This window comes from Geotrypetes seraphini, chromosome 1 (genome assembly GCF_902459505.1).
Source record: "Geotrypetes seraphini chromosome 1, aGeoSer1.1, whole genome shotgun sequence".
In the NCBI taxonomy this organism is placed as follows: domain Eukaryota; kingdom Metazoa; phylum Chordata; class Amphibia; order Gymnophiona; family Dermophiidae; genus Geotrypetes; species Geotrypetes seraphini.
The window spans coordinates 252606792-252623546 of record NC_047084.1 but is presented as its reverse complement, the minus strand read 5'-3'; the positions used below and the strand labels follow the sequence as shown (position 1 = coordinate 252623546).

At 40.2% G+C, this 16755-nt stretch overlaps 1 protein-coding gene across 3 annotated transcripts in view; it reads left to right on the top strand.

The window, feature by feature from the left end:
- LYAR (Ly1 antibody reactive) overlaps positions 1–16755 on the top strand; it is a 65046-nt gene that overhangs the window by 11185 nt on the left and 37106 nt on the right. For all 3 annotated transcript variants that reach the window (XM_033949304.1, XM_033949314.1, XM_033949324.1), the window contains exons 3-4: positions 4584–4698; positions 10145–10252. In XM_033949304.1, coding sequence (XP_033805195.1) covers positions 4584–4698; positions 10145–10252 — 223 coding nt within the window. The remainder of the gene's footprint in view (positions 1–4583; positions 4699–10144; positions 10253–16755) is intronic.

The window sequence follows — 16755 nt, the reverse complement described above, 5'->3', positions numbered from 1 at the left end:
ACCGGACCTTATTTATTATCACTCTTGTGTCCAGTGGATTTTTTTAGGTTTTGGTTTGTTTTTGCTGGTGCAGCAGAATGACTGAAGAAGGCCTGACTCCCTGGAATGCTGGCTACGATCTATATCCCTATGGTAGAGTTTCTGGGCTTAGGAGTGCTTGCACAGGAATCAATCCATGGATATTTCTCTTGTTTGAGCAAGGAGGTCTCATCCTTCACCTCAGCCCTGAGCTTTAGCCCATTAGTTTTTTCTTGCTGAAGCAGCCATAACTGGGGTTCCAGTGCAATTGGAATAGTATGCTTAACCATAGGATTGTCAATGCCTGCTTGTGAGCATTCTGCAGAAGATGTAAATCGCAGTTTTTCAGCTCCTCCTCCTCACCGGTCTTTGCTGCCTCCTTCATATCTTCTTTCTGCAGGCGTGCATGAAAGTGTTATGCTGATCTGTCCCCTTCATTTCTTTATTATTTTGTAGTGTTTTCAGTCATTCGTGGTTTTTATGTGGCTCAAGCAATTGCTGTGCCTGCTTGGAGACGAGCAGACTTTAGTCTGCAGCTAGCAGGTGAATCCTTCGGGAACCTGTGCAACCAGCTGAAGATTTGTGGAGCTCAGGGTTTTGGACCCTCAGCATTTGCTTGCTTCCTTGACTCAGGAGCTTGAGCGCAGGCTGTTAAGCATCAATAGCATTCTTTATGATTCCCACTGTGGCATCTGCAGTTTTTCACCCTTCCCCTCATTCTTTTGGCGTTCGTTGGGGATAGAGGCTTAGCCCAACTAAGGACCAACTGGCATCCCAAAGATCTCAGCATGACAGCTGACTGGTAGCTTAAGGCAGAAATCCCTCCAGATCCAGTGACTTTCAGGGAGCTGAAGCACCATTTCCATAGCACATTGTCTGTGAGTACAGGCTGTGATAGCCTATGGGAAAATTGGAGGGGGTCTGAGAAACTGTGTTTTGACACTTTCTGCAGCTAGGGCTTTGTTCCCCCTCCTCTAAAATCCTGTTTTTTGATCAGCCCTAAAGAATTTTTAAACTGTTCTTTGGCGCCAAAACACTGCCTTAGCAGCCATCTTAGATTTTCCAATTTTTTTGTAAGTTTTCCAACTTTTCTAAAATACCTCGTTTTGCCTCAAAATTGATAGAGACACTAATACCCTAATATCATGCCTTATTTGTGCTGGATGGGTGGCTGAAGAGCATCCGTGCACCACGTACCGCACAGCCCAAGATGGAAGGATGGGAACTTCGGGCTTAGCCCTTTCACAGGCTTCAGGTGGAATGAAAAATCTTCTGGAACCCCAGGACAGCAGCTCTGTGTACCATATGGGCATAGAAGCTTCGCAGCCCCAAAAAAGGTATTTGCTCCATCTGAAGAGACAAGAAGACTAACCTTTCAGGTTTTTACCCCAGAGTTCATTGATCTCCTCTAGAAGGCTTATGCAAAAGGCAGAAATCTGCCGGTTAGGTCAGCAGGCGAACAAACCACCGCACAGTCCTCGCTGGAGACTCAAAGAAGATGTGATGGTCCATCATACAGGGACTCAGAGGACAAGGGATTGGATTTGATCCCTTTACTGCCCAAAAGTGAAGTTTCTCCGCTGGGAGAAATGGTTTCCCGTTCAGAGGACCAGGAGGTATCGTCTATAGATCAGGGAGAGTATCCCTCTTCGCCAATTTTTTTTAGTCCTCTGCCTTACTAGAGATCATTATCGAGTCCCTCAAAGAATTGAAAATAGACTTATGCAATCCCTGTCTTCCCAGTGTTCTCTGATGAGTGGGATCCGGGCTCAACTCACGTCTTTTTCATGGCACCCGGACATGAGGATCCTAGTCATAGAGCCCTGGGAGACCCCTGAAAACTCCCTTAGGGTAGCTAAGACTAGATACCCTGGTTCAGCCATGGCCAGAGACTGCTCCAGCAGTATGCGTTTCCCCATTGGCCCATGACAGGCCCCATAGCTCATCCCACGGGAGCAGTAATTCTTGTAGCACCAGATTGGCTCAGACACCCTTGGTACATGGATCTTGAACGTCTATAAAAAGAGTAAAGTCTCAACACTCCAAGTGCATCCAGACTTACTCTCACAGGGCCGATTGTCCTAAAACATCTGGGACATTTTGGTCTTACGGCATGGCTCTTGAGTGTGCAACACTAGTCCAAAAAGGATATTCTGAAGTAGTTATTGTTATTCTACTTAAGAGCCAAAAAGCTAACGATAGTTTCAGCGTATGCTAAAGCATGGGAGACATTTCAGCACTGGTGCATCAAAGAACAGTTGGAGCAGGGCAATGTCCCCGTCTTGTCAGTATTGGTGTTCCTGCAAGAGGACCTTGACAAGGGAATGGCAGTGGCATCCCTTAGAGTTCAAGTAGTAGGACTCTCCTGTTTCTGGGACTGAGAGCTTCACTAGCAGCCCACCTGAATATAGGTTACTGAAATGTACCCTGAGACTACAACCTCCAGTTCCCAAACCATTTCCATCCTGAAACTTAATATAACCTTAATATAGTCGGCAAAGCCCCGGATGAGCTGTTACAGAAAGCTTCCCTCATGGATCTGATAGTTAAAGAAGTCTTCTTGGTTGCAATTAGTTCTGTCAGGAGAGTCTCAGTGTTGTAGGCCCTGTTGTGCAGCGAACCATTTCTCTAGTTAATGGAAGCTGGAGTGACCTTGTGGACAGTTTCCTCCTTTTTGCCGAAGGTTGTTTCAGCGTTTCATGTCAATGAAGACGTTAGACTGCCAGCATTTCAGTTCACGGAAGCGGGAGTGACCTTGCGATTGATTCCTTCCTTTTTGTCGAAGATCATTTCAGCATTTCATGCCAACCAAGAAGTTAGACTGGCAATAGTTCACCCCACAGGTTCAAATGTAAAGGACAGTGCCTTAAAGGTTTTGGATGGCAGAAGAGTATTAGGAGAGTGTGGTGCAGTGGTTAGAGCTACAGCCTCAGGACCCTGAAGTTGTGGGTTCAAACCCTGTGATGCTCCCTGTGACCCATAGCAAGTCACTTAATCCTCCACTGTTCCAGTTACATTAGATAGATTGTGAGCCCACCATGCTTGCAGATAGGGAAAATGCTTGAAATACCTGTATGTAAACCACTTTGTGGTTATATAACCACAAAAAGGCGGTATGCAAGTCCCTTTCCCATACTATTGCATTACCTGGAGGTGACCAACGAGTTTCGTCTCTCGTATCTTTTTGTGTTAACCAATCAGGCGAGAAGAGGCAGACCCACTTTTAAAGCTACCTTCTTCAGATGGATTCGTAGAGCGATATCCTCTGCATACATCGGTTGTGGCAAACGGCCGCCTATCTCATTGAAGGCGCTTTCAACAAGAGGTGAGGTCTCTTGGGCAGAAGCAAAAGCAATTCCTTCTCAGGAGATTTGTAGGTCAGTGACCTGGTGTTCCCTTCATACTTTCACCAAGTTCTACAGGGTGGACATATCAGCAAAGGAGGATGCCGCTTTTGGGTTCTCAGTACTAGGTGCAGGCTCATCTCTCTCAACCTTGATCTTTGGGACTACAAATTCTGTGTGAGTCGGGTATGAAGGAATGAGTGCATGCATGTTTGGGCCTGCCAAAACCTTCAGTAATCTTCTGAATAGTGGGCAGCATCTGAGCTGGGGCTCCGACGTGATCTATCTGTGGTAACTTGCGTCCTCTTCTGTCCTCATCATTACTTTGCTTTCTTTGTACAGTAGACTTTTAGTTATCCAGCACCTATGAGGATTGGTAGATGCCAGATAAATGTAGTTTCTGGTTGCTTGAGAGTTACTATTAAAAATAGTTTTGTCTCCATTCCCACCTCATTGTTCTGGTCTGAGTCACTCTCTCTTCTTCTCTCTATCATCCTCCCTCCCTCACTTGTAGGACCAGCATCTGTTCCTCCCTTCTCACCCTCCTTGTTTCTCCCCCCCCACTTCTCCACCCCCCAAATTATGGATTTATGTTCCCTCCCCTGCCCTTCACCCTGCAGGTCCAGCATCCATTTCTCTTCCTCCCCCCTCCCCCCACATACAACCTGCTCCCCACCCCCTCCTCCGCCACAGAGAATCCTCCAGGTCTGCCCTCCCTTCTGCAGGTAGAGCCAGTTTCTCTTACACATGGCTCTTCTGAAGCAGCAGCCGGTCAGCAGAGACAGCGCTGTAAACAAGCCGGTTGCAGTCAGCTCCAGCAGGGCCTTTCCTCTGCCACATTGGAAGTGATGTGGCTGAGGAAAGGCCATGTCTGGGCTGGCCACAAGCAGTCTGTTTACAAATCTGCCTCTGTTGACTGGTTGCTGCTGCTGCTTCAGGGGCTAGAGGGAGGTAGGTGGGGTTTTCAGGAACAGCTGCCGCTGCTGCTTTGATGGCCGGAGGGAGGACAATTTTTTTTGTTGTTGTTGGTTGGTTGAGTATTGATTAACTGGGAGTCTACTGTACTTAAAGAAATGCAGTTCAGTGCTTCCAGAAGATAATGTTGAGGGGAAAATAAATTTAGTCAAGACTTAATATATTTCATAAGGTACATGTATGTTGATGACTTAATTGGTTCAGATAAAAATTTGGACACTCTCACAAGACTTTGTAATATTTAAGGGGTGATGACTACAAGAACCATCTGAAGTGTATGAGTGAAGATCAAAAATATGGTGGTAAGGGATTTGAAGCTAAAGTGAACAAAGGAGATGTGAAGCAGCAGCAGTGGATTCAGGTAACCACCTTTCTAAACTTTGTTTTTATTGTATTCCAACTCTTTACACTTTCAGCAGCTTTGACTAATGGTCATAAATATTTTACCTAGGTACTTTTTAAAATTCTATATATGTAGACATAAGAAAATTAAATAGCTGGTGGTTTAGAGAGATGCTCATATGAGTATCATTAATAAAGTGTTCCCCATTCCTCAAATGGCAGCTTATGTAATTGCAAAATATGCTTGCACTTGCACTTCACTACCTGTCTTTTGCAGCTTGTTTTACAAAGTGACACTACCGCATAAACCAGTGTCTCTCAAACATTTTCAAGCCAGGGCACACTAAAGGGAGTGGCAACGACTCGAGGCACCCAGAAGTGCATGGATGTCGCCACGATGACACCATGTGTATGCATGACATCATCACTCTAACATCCACGCATGCATAGAGGCCCTCCATACAGGTCCTGAAATGCCAATAGGGCATGCCAGCAGGGAAGTCTGACAAATATCAACTGAGTACCCCCAAGCACAGACCTCCTAAACTCCAACCTAGACCCACCTAAGTTCTTCCCAGATCCCATCCCCTTTACTAATTGTAATGTAATTTTTTTCCATTCATTTTTCATATACACACAATATACACAGAAGATAAAAATTCTCAAAACTGACACATTTCAATCACTATATATAAAATCATTTTCCCTACCTTTGTTGTCTGGTGACTTTATTTTTCTGTGCTTTTAACTATGTTTCCAGGGTCTTCTTATCCATTTTTCTCTCCGTCTTCACTTTCTTGCTTGCATTCATCTTTGGTATTAACTTAACATTTAATTTTCCATTTTTCTGCTTTCTTCTCAAAATCTACTTTTCCATGTCTTCCCTTCCCTTCCTATCTCTCTCTCCTTCCCTTCCTATTTCCATGGTCTGACATCTCTCTCCTTCCCTCATTCCCCCCCCCCCCAAGTGGTCTGACATCTCTCTCCTTCCTTTCCTTCCCAATCTGGCATCTCTCTCCTTTCCTTCCCATAATCTGGCATTTCTCTGTATTACTACTATTATTATTTCTATAGTGCTACCGGACTCCCTTCCATTCCCTAGTCTGATATCTCTCCCTTCCTTTAGTCATCTCTCCCCCCCCCCCAAGAGTGAAACATTTATCTTTTCCTTCTTCCTTTCTGTCCCCTGCAGTCCCATCTCCCATCCCTTCCTCCTTTCTAGCCCCCCTCCCAGTCCAACATTTCTCCCTCCTTTCCACCAGTCCAACTTTTTTTTTTTCTCTTCCTTCATGCTTCTCCTCTGTTCCTCCTTCCCTCCCTCAACCAATATCTCCTGCTGGGAAGGTTAGCAGGGATCGTGGCAGGAGAGATTAGGCATCTCTTCTGCCGTGATCATTGGGGGGGGGTCCCTCAGGATTCTGTAACTAGCGTCCCCAGGATTTTGTAACCGGTGTTATTTTTGACACTCACCAGTTACAGAATTCTGCTTTTTGGAGAAGGCTGGCCCCTCCTTTGCCTAAAAGGTCTTGTTTTGGGCATTTGTGACTTGGGCAATTTTTTGGTTGATAATGTGTTTTAAGGTTAGACGTAGTGGTGGTCTGGGCGATTAGACTGTTGAACTTAGAGGTAGGCCATTCTTTTAAAAAAACCTCATTTTGGATGTTTTTTTTGAGAATGGACATTTCCCTTCTGCCTACTTTCAGCGTCTAGTGACTTATTCCAAAAGGGAACTTAGACATGTCTTTTGATTATGTCCCTCTAAGTATTTAAAATTAAATTAAAAGTTTTAAAGTTTCTTTTTTGAAAAAAAATTCTTTATTGATTTTAAAACTTTCATCAAGTGTACAAAAATTGCAATACAATAACATATATTTAATCAATAACTAATTATTGATTAAATATATGTTATTGTATTGCAATTTTTGTACACTTGATAAAAGTTTTAAAATCAATAAATAATTTTTTTTTAAAAAAAGAAGTGGTTAAATCTATGTTATTGTGTTGCAATTTTTGTACACTTGATGAAAGTTTTAAAATCAATAAAGAATTATAAAAAAAAAAATTAAAAAAAGCAAAAAAAAACCCACATATATTTAATCACTTGTACATCTTAACGTTATATCTTATAATTGCAAATATAACCCTCCCTCTCCCACCTTGAAATCCCTCTAGTAATGTTATTTTTCATATAATATAAATCCTCCCCCCACCCCACCCTTATCTTACATATTAAATATAGATATATTAGAAAAATGGCATTAATCATGACAAAAGGACGTTAATGGTTCCCAAATTTTAATGAAGTTTTTATAATTTCCATTTTGCACCGCTATTGATCTTTCCATTTTGTATATGTGACATACCGAATTCCACCAAAATTTAAAATTAAGCCTACTATGGTCTTTCCAGTTATTAGTAATATGTTGAATGGCTACTCCGGTCAAAATCAATAAAAGTTTGTTATTACACATTGATATCTGACTCTTTTTTCTCATAGACATACCAAAAAGTACAGTATCATAAGTTAATGCTACATGATTTTCTAATAAACAATTTACTTGATCCCAGATTGAATTCCAAAAGTTTAAAGTTTCTAACTAAACAATTAAGTTATAGAATGTGGACTCAAATAGATTGTAAGCTCTATAAAACTGGATCTGCCTCGTACGTGGTTTGTGTATGTTCCACCCCTTTATTATACTTACTAGTCATTAAGCCCGTTACATTAACGGGTGCTAGAATACTGTTCACCCTCTATGTTGCCCTCTCTTCTCTTTCCATCCAGTGTCCGCCCTCTCTCTCTTTGTCCCATATGGCCTCTCTCCATCTCCTCCTTCCTTTTCCCTTGGTCTGGCATACCTTCCTCCTTCCCTCCAAGCCATTCTCTCCCTTTCCTCATTTAACTACTTCATTGGTCAGCAGCAGCATTCACAATTCATTGCTGTTGCTTGCTTCAGGTCTTTCTCTCTGGTCGGTCCTGTCTTCATGAAAACAGGAAGTAGGCAGGACCGGCCAGAGAGGAAGGCCTGAAGCCAGCAACAGCAGCGAATTGTAAACGCTGCTGCTGCCTGAAGCACCCGAGGCAGACGCTTTTCTCCCCTCCCAGCCCAACCCCCGCTGACTCTGCGACCCTCCCAGCAAGATGACTTTAATATCAAACCTCCCTCCAGCGTTGGCATCCGCAGCACGCTAAACAGGCTGCTTCGGCTTTCTTCTGCCATTGAGTCTATCTGTCGCGTCATTGATGACATCATCAGTGACGCGGCAGAGGGACTCAACTGCAGGAGAAAGCCCGAAGCAGCCTGTTTAACGTGCAGCGACTGCCAACGCTGGAGGGATGTTTGTACCGGTGCAGAAGCGATATGTCTCTCGCCCTCCAGTACCTGTGCAGCACTTTGCTGCGGCGCTTCCTCCCATCGTGAGTCGGCCACAGCACTCGAGTCTGTTTCTCCCACTTTGTGTAGCCGCCGCATATGCACTCTGGCCACGGACCTACAGATCACGGATCAGGGATTACAGATCACGCAGGTCTGAGTGCACATGCGCGGCTAGCGTTTTATTATATAGGATATATATAGATGAATATAAAAATAGAATAACTTCACCGTGATCCCAGGCGTCGCCATCCTTCACAATCTGGAATCCCTGCGATTGATAGGTGGGTAGGACACAGACTGCCCCGTAGTTGCAACGAAATGGATTCTGATTCTGGGGGACAGTCCTGAGTTCATAGTTATACAAGCCGATCCTGCAGTAACCAGCTTCCTTCACTATGACTCAGGCACACCCGGTCCTGTTCTTTTGTTCTTTGTTTTGGCAACACCCAGGTCTCTGAGGTCAGGATAGCAGATGAGCAAGCTTGAGGAGACATGTTACCTAGTATGCTGAGTTTCAGTTACCCCCTGGCCATAGGCATAACAGTGTACAACACTGTATGTGTCTTGCAGCGGTATGGAAATGTTTTTTGTAGTAGTGATCAAGGCTTCTAAAGAACAGGTCTATTATTAGCCAGAAAGTCTTTGCCCCATATTTCTAGTAGTAAGCAATATGGAACGGAATGTGTTATACTAAATATGGTGAGTCTGTGTGCTGATGCAGACTTAGGGATCCTTTTACTAAGGCATGCTAGTGCGTCTTAACGCGTACTAAATGTTAACACGTCCATAGGATATAATGGATGTACAGTGGTACCTTGGATTATGAGCATAATCCGTTCCAGGAGCATGCTCGTAATCCAAAATGCTCGTATATCAAAGCAAGTTTCCCCATAGGAAGTAAGGGAAACTTGCTTTGATATGTTTCCACCCACCACCTTCCCCCCCCCCCGAGGTCAGCAGCGCTGCTCCCTCCCCCCCCCCCGCGAACCGGCACCCTCCCCCCCCGCCGCCATCGGGCCCCCCCCCCCCCGCCGCAACCTGAGGTCGCCCCAAACCACCCGAACCCTCTTCTTACTTTTCTGTAGTCTCCGCAGCGGCACCGGCACCAGCCTGTCCTGTGCGTGGTGCCAGTGCCTGAAGATCTGCTTCCTGTGCTGGGCCTTGAGAGTTCACGTTCGACGTGAACGCTCAGGCCTTGCACAGGAAGCAGATCTTCAGGCACCGGCACCACGCACAGGACATGCCGGTGCCGGTGCCGCTGCGGAGGCTACAGAAAAGTAAGAAGAGGGTTCGGGTGGGTTGGGGGGACCTCAGGTCACGATGGGGGGGTGCCCGATGGCAGCAGGGGGGCCCAATGGCGGTGGTGGCAGCGGGGGGGGGGGGGGGTGCCGGTTCGCAGGGGGGGCACTCGCAAATCGAAGAGCGCTCGGTTTCCGAGGCGCCGATTTTGCGAATGTTTTGCTCGTCTTGCAAAACACTCGCAAACCGGTGCACTCGTAAACCGAGGTACCACTGTATTTGCATGCGTTAGCATTTAGCGCACGCTAAGATGCACTAGCGCGCCTGAGTAAAAGGACCCCTAAGTCGCTATGGCAGTTCTATCTCAGCCATTTTTTTTCAGAAGCAGCCTAGAGGAGGATGTAATGAGAGTGCCATGAGTACCTTTAGAGTGCAGTACTTCATCATCTCATGCTCAGTGCAGAGTTCAATAACGTCCTGCACACCTCTGCAGGGGAAATAGGAAAGAATGAAGAAATGACGGTGACATGGCAGAGAAAGAGTGACCATGGAGTAGGAAGAATAGACAAGCAGGTGGAGGCACAGGGTTGTGTGTATTTATATCTCCATGTTAATATAGGCATAAATATAGATAAAAACAAGTTGTATATGTTTATATATTTTATTAAATTTATAACCCACCTGTTTGTAATACTTCAAGTGAGATTCATCCCAATTTATATATAGATTATGAGATTTCATATTAGTAAAATACCTTTTTGAATTTTCTTGATGCCTTGAATTTCTGTTTTTAGTCTTGTGTTGTATTCATTGCTTATTTCTAAATTCATTTTCTTTGACTTGTTGCAGAGAATTCATGAAGTGATGAAGAAGCCCAGCATTAGTCCAAATGTGCAAAATATTTTACATCAAATTAGTGCATATGATAACATTCCAAGGAAAAAAGCAAAATTTCAGGTCAGTTTTTGTTGTACTGTCATAAAATAAATCTTCATAAAATCAACCCAATATATTTTCTTAACTGTATTTTTTTTATTTTTTATAATGTGTTATAATTTCATGTTCTTAGAATTTTTTTATTCCAGTTGGGACATTTATAAGTAAACTTTCGATGTCACAGAATATAATAACATGAAATTTTGAGATGGTAAAGAAAACTAAACCAAATTGGTTCTATATTTAATGCAAGCAGAATCTGTATTTTAAGATAGTTCTTCTGATTACTTCTCTTTAAAAGTGACACCATTGAAATGTGTTACTAAGAATGTTTGCTATTAGTATCTTAAGACTGATGTACTATCTTCAGTTTGGTCTCTTTGTTGTAGTGGTCTCCAAAGGCTGTCCCTTAATGGGATGTGACAAGGAGTGGCGGGGTAACCAGAATGTAATATTCTGAATTTTCCCTGTGAATTGAAATGAGCGCCATCTCACCTTGTTTGATATGTTGTCCTCTGACTACTGCTAATTCCATCAGATTCTGCTAGTTGTTGGAAATATTTTTTCTCAGAGAGAGTGAGAACTAGAAGGCCTTGAGCATGCACAGATGCTCAAGGCCCAGCAAAAGGAAGACGGCAGATCTTCGGGCACCGGCATGTCCTGTGCGTTGGTGCTGGTGCCGGTGCCATATGGGGGTAAGCCAATGTGTTTGGGTGGGTGAGTGCGTGGGGGGATGCCAAATTGCAGCGGGGGGGATGCGACTGGGGGGGGAAGGCCGGATCACGGGGGGGATGCCAGATGGGGAGGGGGGGCGCTTGTAAATCGAGTCAAGCTCGGTTTCCGAGGTGCCGATTTTGCGAATGTTTTGCTCATCTTGCAAATCACTTGCAAACTGATGCGCTCGTAAACCGAGGTTTGACTGTATTAGTACGCTAGTGCCTTGGCTGAATAAGGAATGAATATGATCAGTCAAGGAGGCTACAACTGTTTCTGTACTGAAACCTTGTCTAAAACCAGATTGGTGAACGTATAGAATGTGAAATTGTTCTAGATGTTTGACTAATTCTAAGTTGACCAGACCGTCCATTATTTTACAGAATAAGTGTATACTTGCAATGGGTCTGTAATTTGTTTTGGTAGATATAGTTTTTTATGATTCTTTATAATAGGAATAACCAAAATATGTCCCGACTCATTACCTGTTTTTAATCAGATCCTTTCCAGTTTTCTTAATTTCTGCTTAAAACCAATAATTCTGCATCATACCATTCATTTTGAGATCTTTGTTTTCTTTTACATGTCTTCAGTGGAGCTATTTCATCTAAAATTTGATTGTTGATCATTTTCCACATATTTGAAAAATTTGCCTTGGACTCCAATTTCAATTGCTAAGTCATAATGAGACCAAAATTCTACCGGATCAACAAAGCTTCTTTTAATTGTGTTCTTTTCTGTCCTATCTTTTAAAAAATTTGAATGTGATGATCTCTCCTGCCAGCTTAATTTAAAATTACAAATACTATGGTTTGACCAAATAGAATCATTCCAACATACCTGACTAAAAAGAATTTTGGGGTTTAACAACTCTTTGGAAGAAAAGGTGACCAGATCCAACTGGTAGCCTTTTTGATGTGTTTTAACTGGTGTAGGTTTGAAAAATCCCCAAAAGGTTAAGAAAGAGTAAAAATCAATAGTAGCTACATTTTCATTTTGCTCAAAATTTTTTTTTTTTTTTTAATATCTTTATTCGTTTTTACATTATGCAAACAAGTGTACAATAATTCAAGTCATACTATACATTCTTCACTTGAAACTCTACATTCATTTTATACCATAAACTATCTCCCCTCCCTCCCTTTCCATATATTACCCCTCATAATGTCATAAAACCCACCCATCCCTCCTCCCCCCTACATATATTTAATGGGGATAAATATAATTATTTATTTATTATAATACTCAATTAATGGTCTCCACACCTCTTTAAATTTCTTATAATAACCTCTCTTGATTGCCAATGTTTTTTCCATTTCATACACCTGACAAACCGAACTCCACCAGAAACAATAATTCAATCCTCTATAGTCTTTCCAGTTATGTGTTATATGTTGGATGGCAACTCCTGTTAAAATCATTAACAGTTTGTTATTATTCGATGAAATTTGACTTTTGGCCCTCATAGACATTCCAAACAAAACTGTGTCATATGATAGGGCCACAGGATTCTCTAACATACAATTTATTTGACCCCAGATCAATTTCCAAAAATTATTAATAAAAGGACAATAAAATAATAAATGATCTAGAGTTCCAGCCTCAAGATGACAATGCCAACATCTATTAGACTTAGAGCAATCCAATTTTTGTAAGCGAACAGGGGTCCAGAGTGCTCTATGCAACAGGAAAAACCATGTTTGCCTCATAGACGCAGACATTGTACATCTTATCCTCCAAGACCAAATACGTGGCCATTGAGATGCATTAATTTGATGCTTAATCTCAATGCTCCAAATATCTCTAAGTACAGTCCTTGGTTTTTTATTTAAATATCCAGATAATGTTTTATACCACTGTGCGGCCTGGTGACCCATAAAATCTGCCTGGAAGCATAAGAATTCTAGAGTAAAATGAGTATTTAAAGACTTCCATTCAGGGAACCCTGCCTGAATAGCCTGCTTCAATTGCAACCACTTATAACTTTGTTTTTTATTAAGTCCAAATTTATGTTGCAATTGTGAAAACTCCAGCAGCTTACCATCATTAATAACATCATCTAAAGTACGTATTCCTGCTTCAATCCAATCCTTCCAGACAATCATAAAACCGCCTATTTGTATCTTGGAGTTCAGCCATATATTTTGACAAGTAGATTTTTGAATAGTAATAGGAGTTAAGTTGTTTACATACTTTAATGTTGTCCATGTGTCCATTAATATCCTATTGGTTTTCCTTATTCTAGGCATTTTAATGCTAAGCAGATGACGAAGCCTGATAGGAGACATGAGCTGCCACTCCAACCATAACCAATCTGGAAGCTTCTCCATGAGTTCTGGGAGGACCCAATACATACCTTGGCGCAATATATAGGATTGATGAAACCTATAAAAATTTGGAAAATTTACCCCTCCCTCCTCAATTGGTTTTTGTAAAGTCACTAGAGCAATTCTTACAGCTTTACCCAGCCAAATAAATTTACTAAGAATATTATTTAACTTTTTGTAAAAAGACCCCTGAAACAAAACTGGTATCATTCCCATTTGATAACAAACCACAGGCAATATCATCATTTTGACAGTTTGAACTCTTCCCCACCAAGATAAATGTAAAGGATTCCATTGCTCACATAACTCTGTTACTTTTTGCAATAAACTTTTTTCATTCATTATAATTGTCTCATCAAGCGTGTTTTTTATCCATATACCTAAGTATTTTATTCCTTCTTCTTTCCAAATAAAAGGTAATGAGTCAAATAATCCTTTTGTGCAATGCACATTTAAAGGAAGAACTTCTGATTTAGTCCAATTTATTTTATATCCTGAAAACTTTCCAAATCTTTCAATCAAAACCAATAAATTTGGAATGGTTGTTTCCGGATTCCTCAAATGAAGTAATATATCATCCGCATATGCAGAAACTTTATATTCTTTATCTTTATGCGGTATACCCTGTATCTCCTCCTCTTGTTGAATAGCTAATAATAAGGGTTCAAGCACTATATCAAAAAGTAAAGGAGACAAAGGACATCCCTGTCTAACTCCCCTTTGCAATTTAAAACAATCAGAAAAATTATTATTGATATATAATCTAGCAACAGGAGAGCTATACAGAGTTTTAATCATTTGTATAAATCCCGAACCAATACCAAACCACTCCATGGCCTGATACATAAATGTCCATTCCACACAATCAAAAGCTTTCTCTGCATCTAGAGACACAGAAAAAGCTGGATCTCCAATTTCTTTTGTTAAATATAACATTTGCAATGCCAATCTGGTGTTATTAGAAGAGTGTCTCTGAGCAACAAACCCTGTTTGATGCATACCAACTATGTGAGGAAGAGCTTTTGCCAAACGTGTAGCCAAAAGTTTGGCTAATAATTTACCATCTACATTTATCAATGAAATAGGCCTGTAATTTGAAACCAACATGGGATCTTTATTTGGCTTCGGCAAAACAATAGTTAATGATTCTGCCATAGTGCCTGATATACAACCTTTCTTTAGTTGATTCTGATATAAATTTAATAAATGAGGTAAAAGAGTATTTTGAAATGCTTTATAAAACTCTACCGTAAAACCATCACCACCTGGAGCGGTCCCTACTCTAAGAGATTTCAATGCTGTTTGTAATTCTTGTAAAGATATTGGATTTTCCAAACTTCTTTTTATATGATCAGGAATCTTCGGACCTTCAATATTATTTAAAAACACTATACCATCTTTTTCTTTATTTAAATAAGACTCAGAAGAATACAGGTTTTTATAATAATTTAAAAACTGTTTTAAAATAGGACCAATCTGAAAATGAGTTTCACCTTTTTCATCTTTTATTGCATTCAATTTCATCTTTCTTTTTTTCACTTTAAGATAATTAGCCAATAATCTTCCCGCCTTATTTGAACTACCATAATACAAAGCTTGCTGACACATAATATTTTTTTTAGCCAAATTAGAAGAAATCTCATTATATTTATATTTTGCTTTTAATAAAGTTTGCAACGTAGAATTCTCCCACTTATTAATCAATTTTAATTCTAAATCTTTTATTTCGTGTTCCAGTTCCGTAAATTGCTTATTTAATTGTTTTTTAGAATAAGCTGAAAATGATATAATTTGCCCTCTCATCGTTGCTTTAAAAGCATCCCATATTATTTCTGTAGATATTTCCTCTGTAATATTATTTTGAAAATATTCATCCATTTTTAATTGAAATTCTTCACAAAATTTTGGATATGCAAGCAATGCATTATTAAATCTCCATACAGGCCTACCATTATCCGGGTCATTAAAATTTAAAGAAATCCACACTCCTCCATGATCTGATAAAATTATTGGTTCTATAGAGGCTTGTGTAACATCTTGTATTAGCCCATCAGAAACAAGAATATAATCAATTCTAGAAAAAGATTTATGAACATGTGAATAAAACGAAAAATCTCGATCATTAAAATGAAGAATTCTCCATATATCTTTTAAATTGCAAGAATTTATAAAATTATCCAACCCTAAAGATTTTAAAATTTTACTAGGTTTTTTATCCAATAAAGGGTCCACAACAGCATTAAAATCTCCTGCTACTATCAAATTATTAGCAGCCAGTGGTAAAATTATTGGTTGTAGAGTTTTAAAATATTCAATTTGATTCGAATTAGGTACGTACACATTAAATAGCGCCACAGTATTATTGCCCATACTCATGTTCACATGCACCCATCTTCCTAATTTATCTGCTTTCACCATATTAAATCCTGCTGAACATTTTTTATTTATTAAAATTGCTACCCCAGCTTTTTTCCCCACCGCCGGTGCAAAAAAGCAATCTCTCACCCAATTACCAATTAGCTTTTTTGATTCATCTCCATTAAGGTGAGTCTCCTGTATGAAATAGACATCCGCATTTTGTTTTTTTAAATATAGCAATACTTTTTTCCTTTTTATCGGGTGGTTGAGACCATTAACATTTATTGAAAAAATTTTTAAAGTCATTATATCAAATCAAAACAATAATCAATAATATTCTTCACATCAATATTATAACCTCTTTTCCCCTTTTTAAAATTATTATTAGAACCCATCCCCTCCCCTATACCCCTTCCCATATTCTTAATCCCCTCCCCCTCCCATCCCTCCCTTAAATTACTTGCCAACTTTGAAACGCACACCTTGACTAGGCAATAGATAAACTCCCCACAAGCTATATTTATAATTTTAAAACCATTAGCCAGATCATTATCATATTAAAATGAATATCATTTTATCACACAAGACTTCTTTATCAAGGATTACCTCTTTTTTTTTTTTTTCCTTTCCTTTCCCCCATCTCTCATGAACCCTCCCTTCTCTACTCACTCATTTCCATTAAGATATTATTGAAATACATAAATAATCACACCAAATTTTAAAATTACATTCATCCAAACCACATCCATCTTTCATGTCAGATTACATCACATTCCCTCAAGTTAAATATCACTTTTAAATATTATTAAATATATAATGGAAATCTTTTTTCCTAACTTTTCCTATTCAAAAAGTCAATAAATTCCCCAAAACAACAATTTTTATCCCTTTAACATAACCCTCCTAACATTCCATACCCATTTCCACACTAGCATATTGCTACCCTTTTAATTTCCACTCCATTCACAACATTCTCTTATATCATATGCTTTATATTATAACATCCAAACTTTCCTACATCCTTCGCTTTTACCAAAACTTCTAATTAATTTTTTTTTTTTTTTTTTTTAAATCTCCTCGTATATCCACCATTATTTATATTAAGTTCAGACCAATTTTTATCCC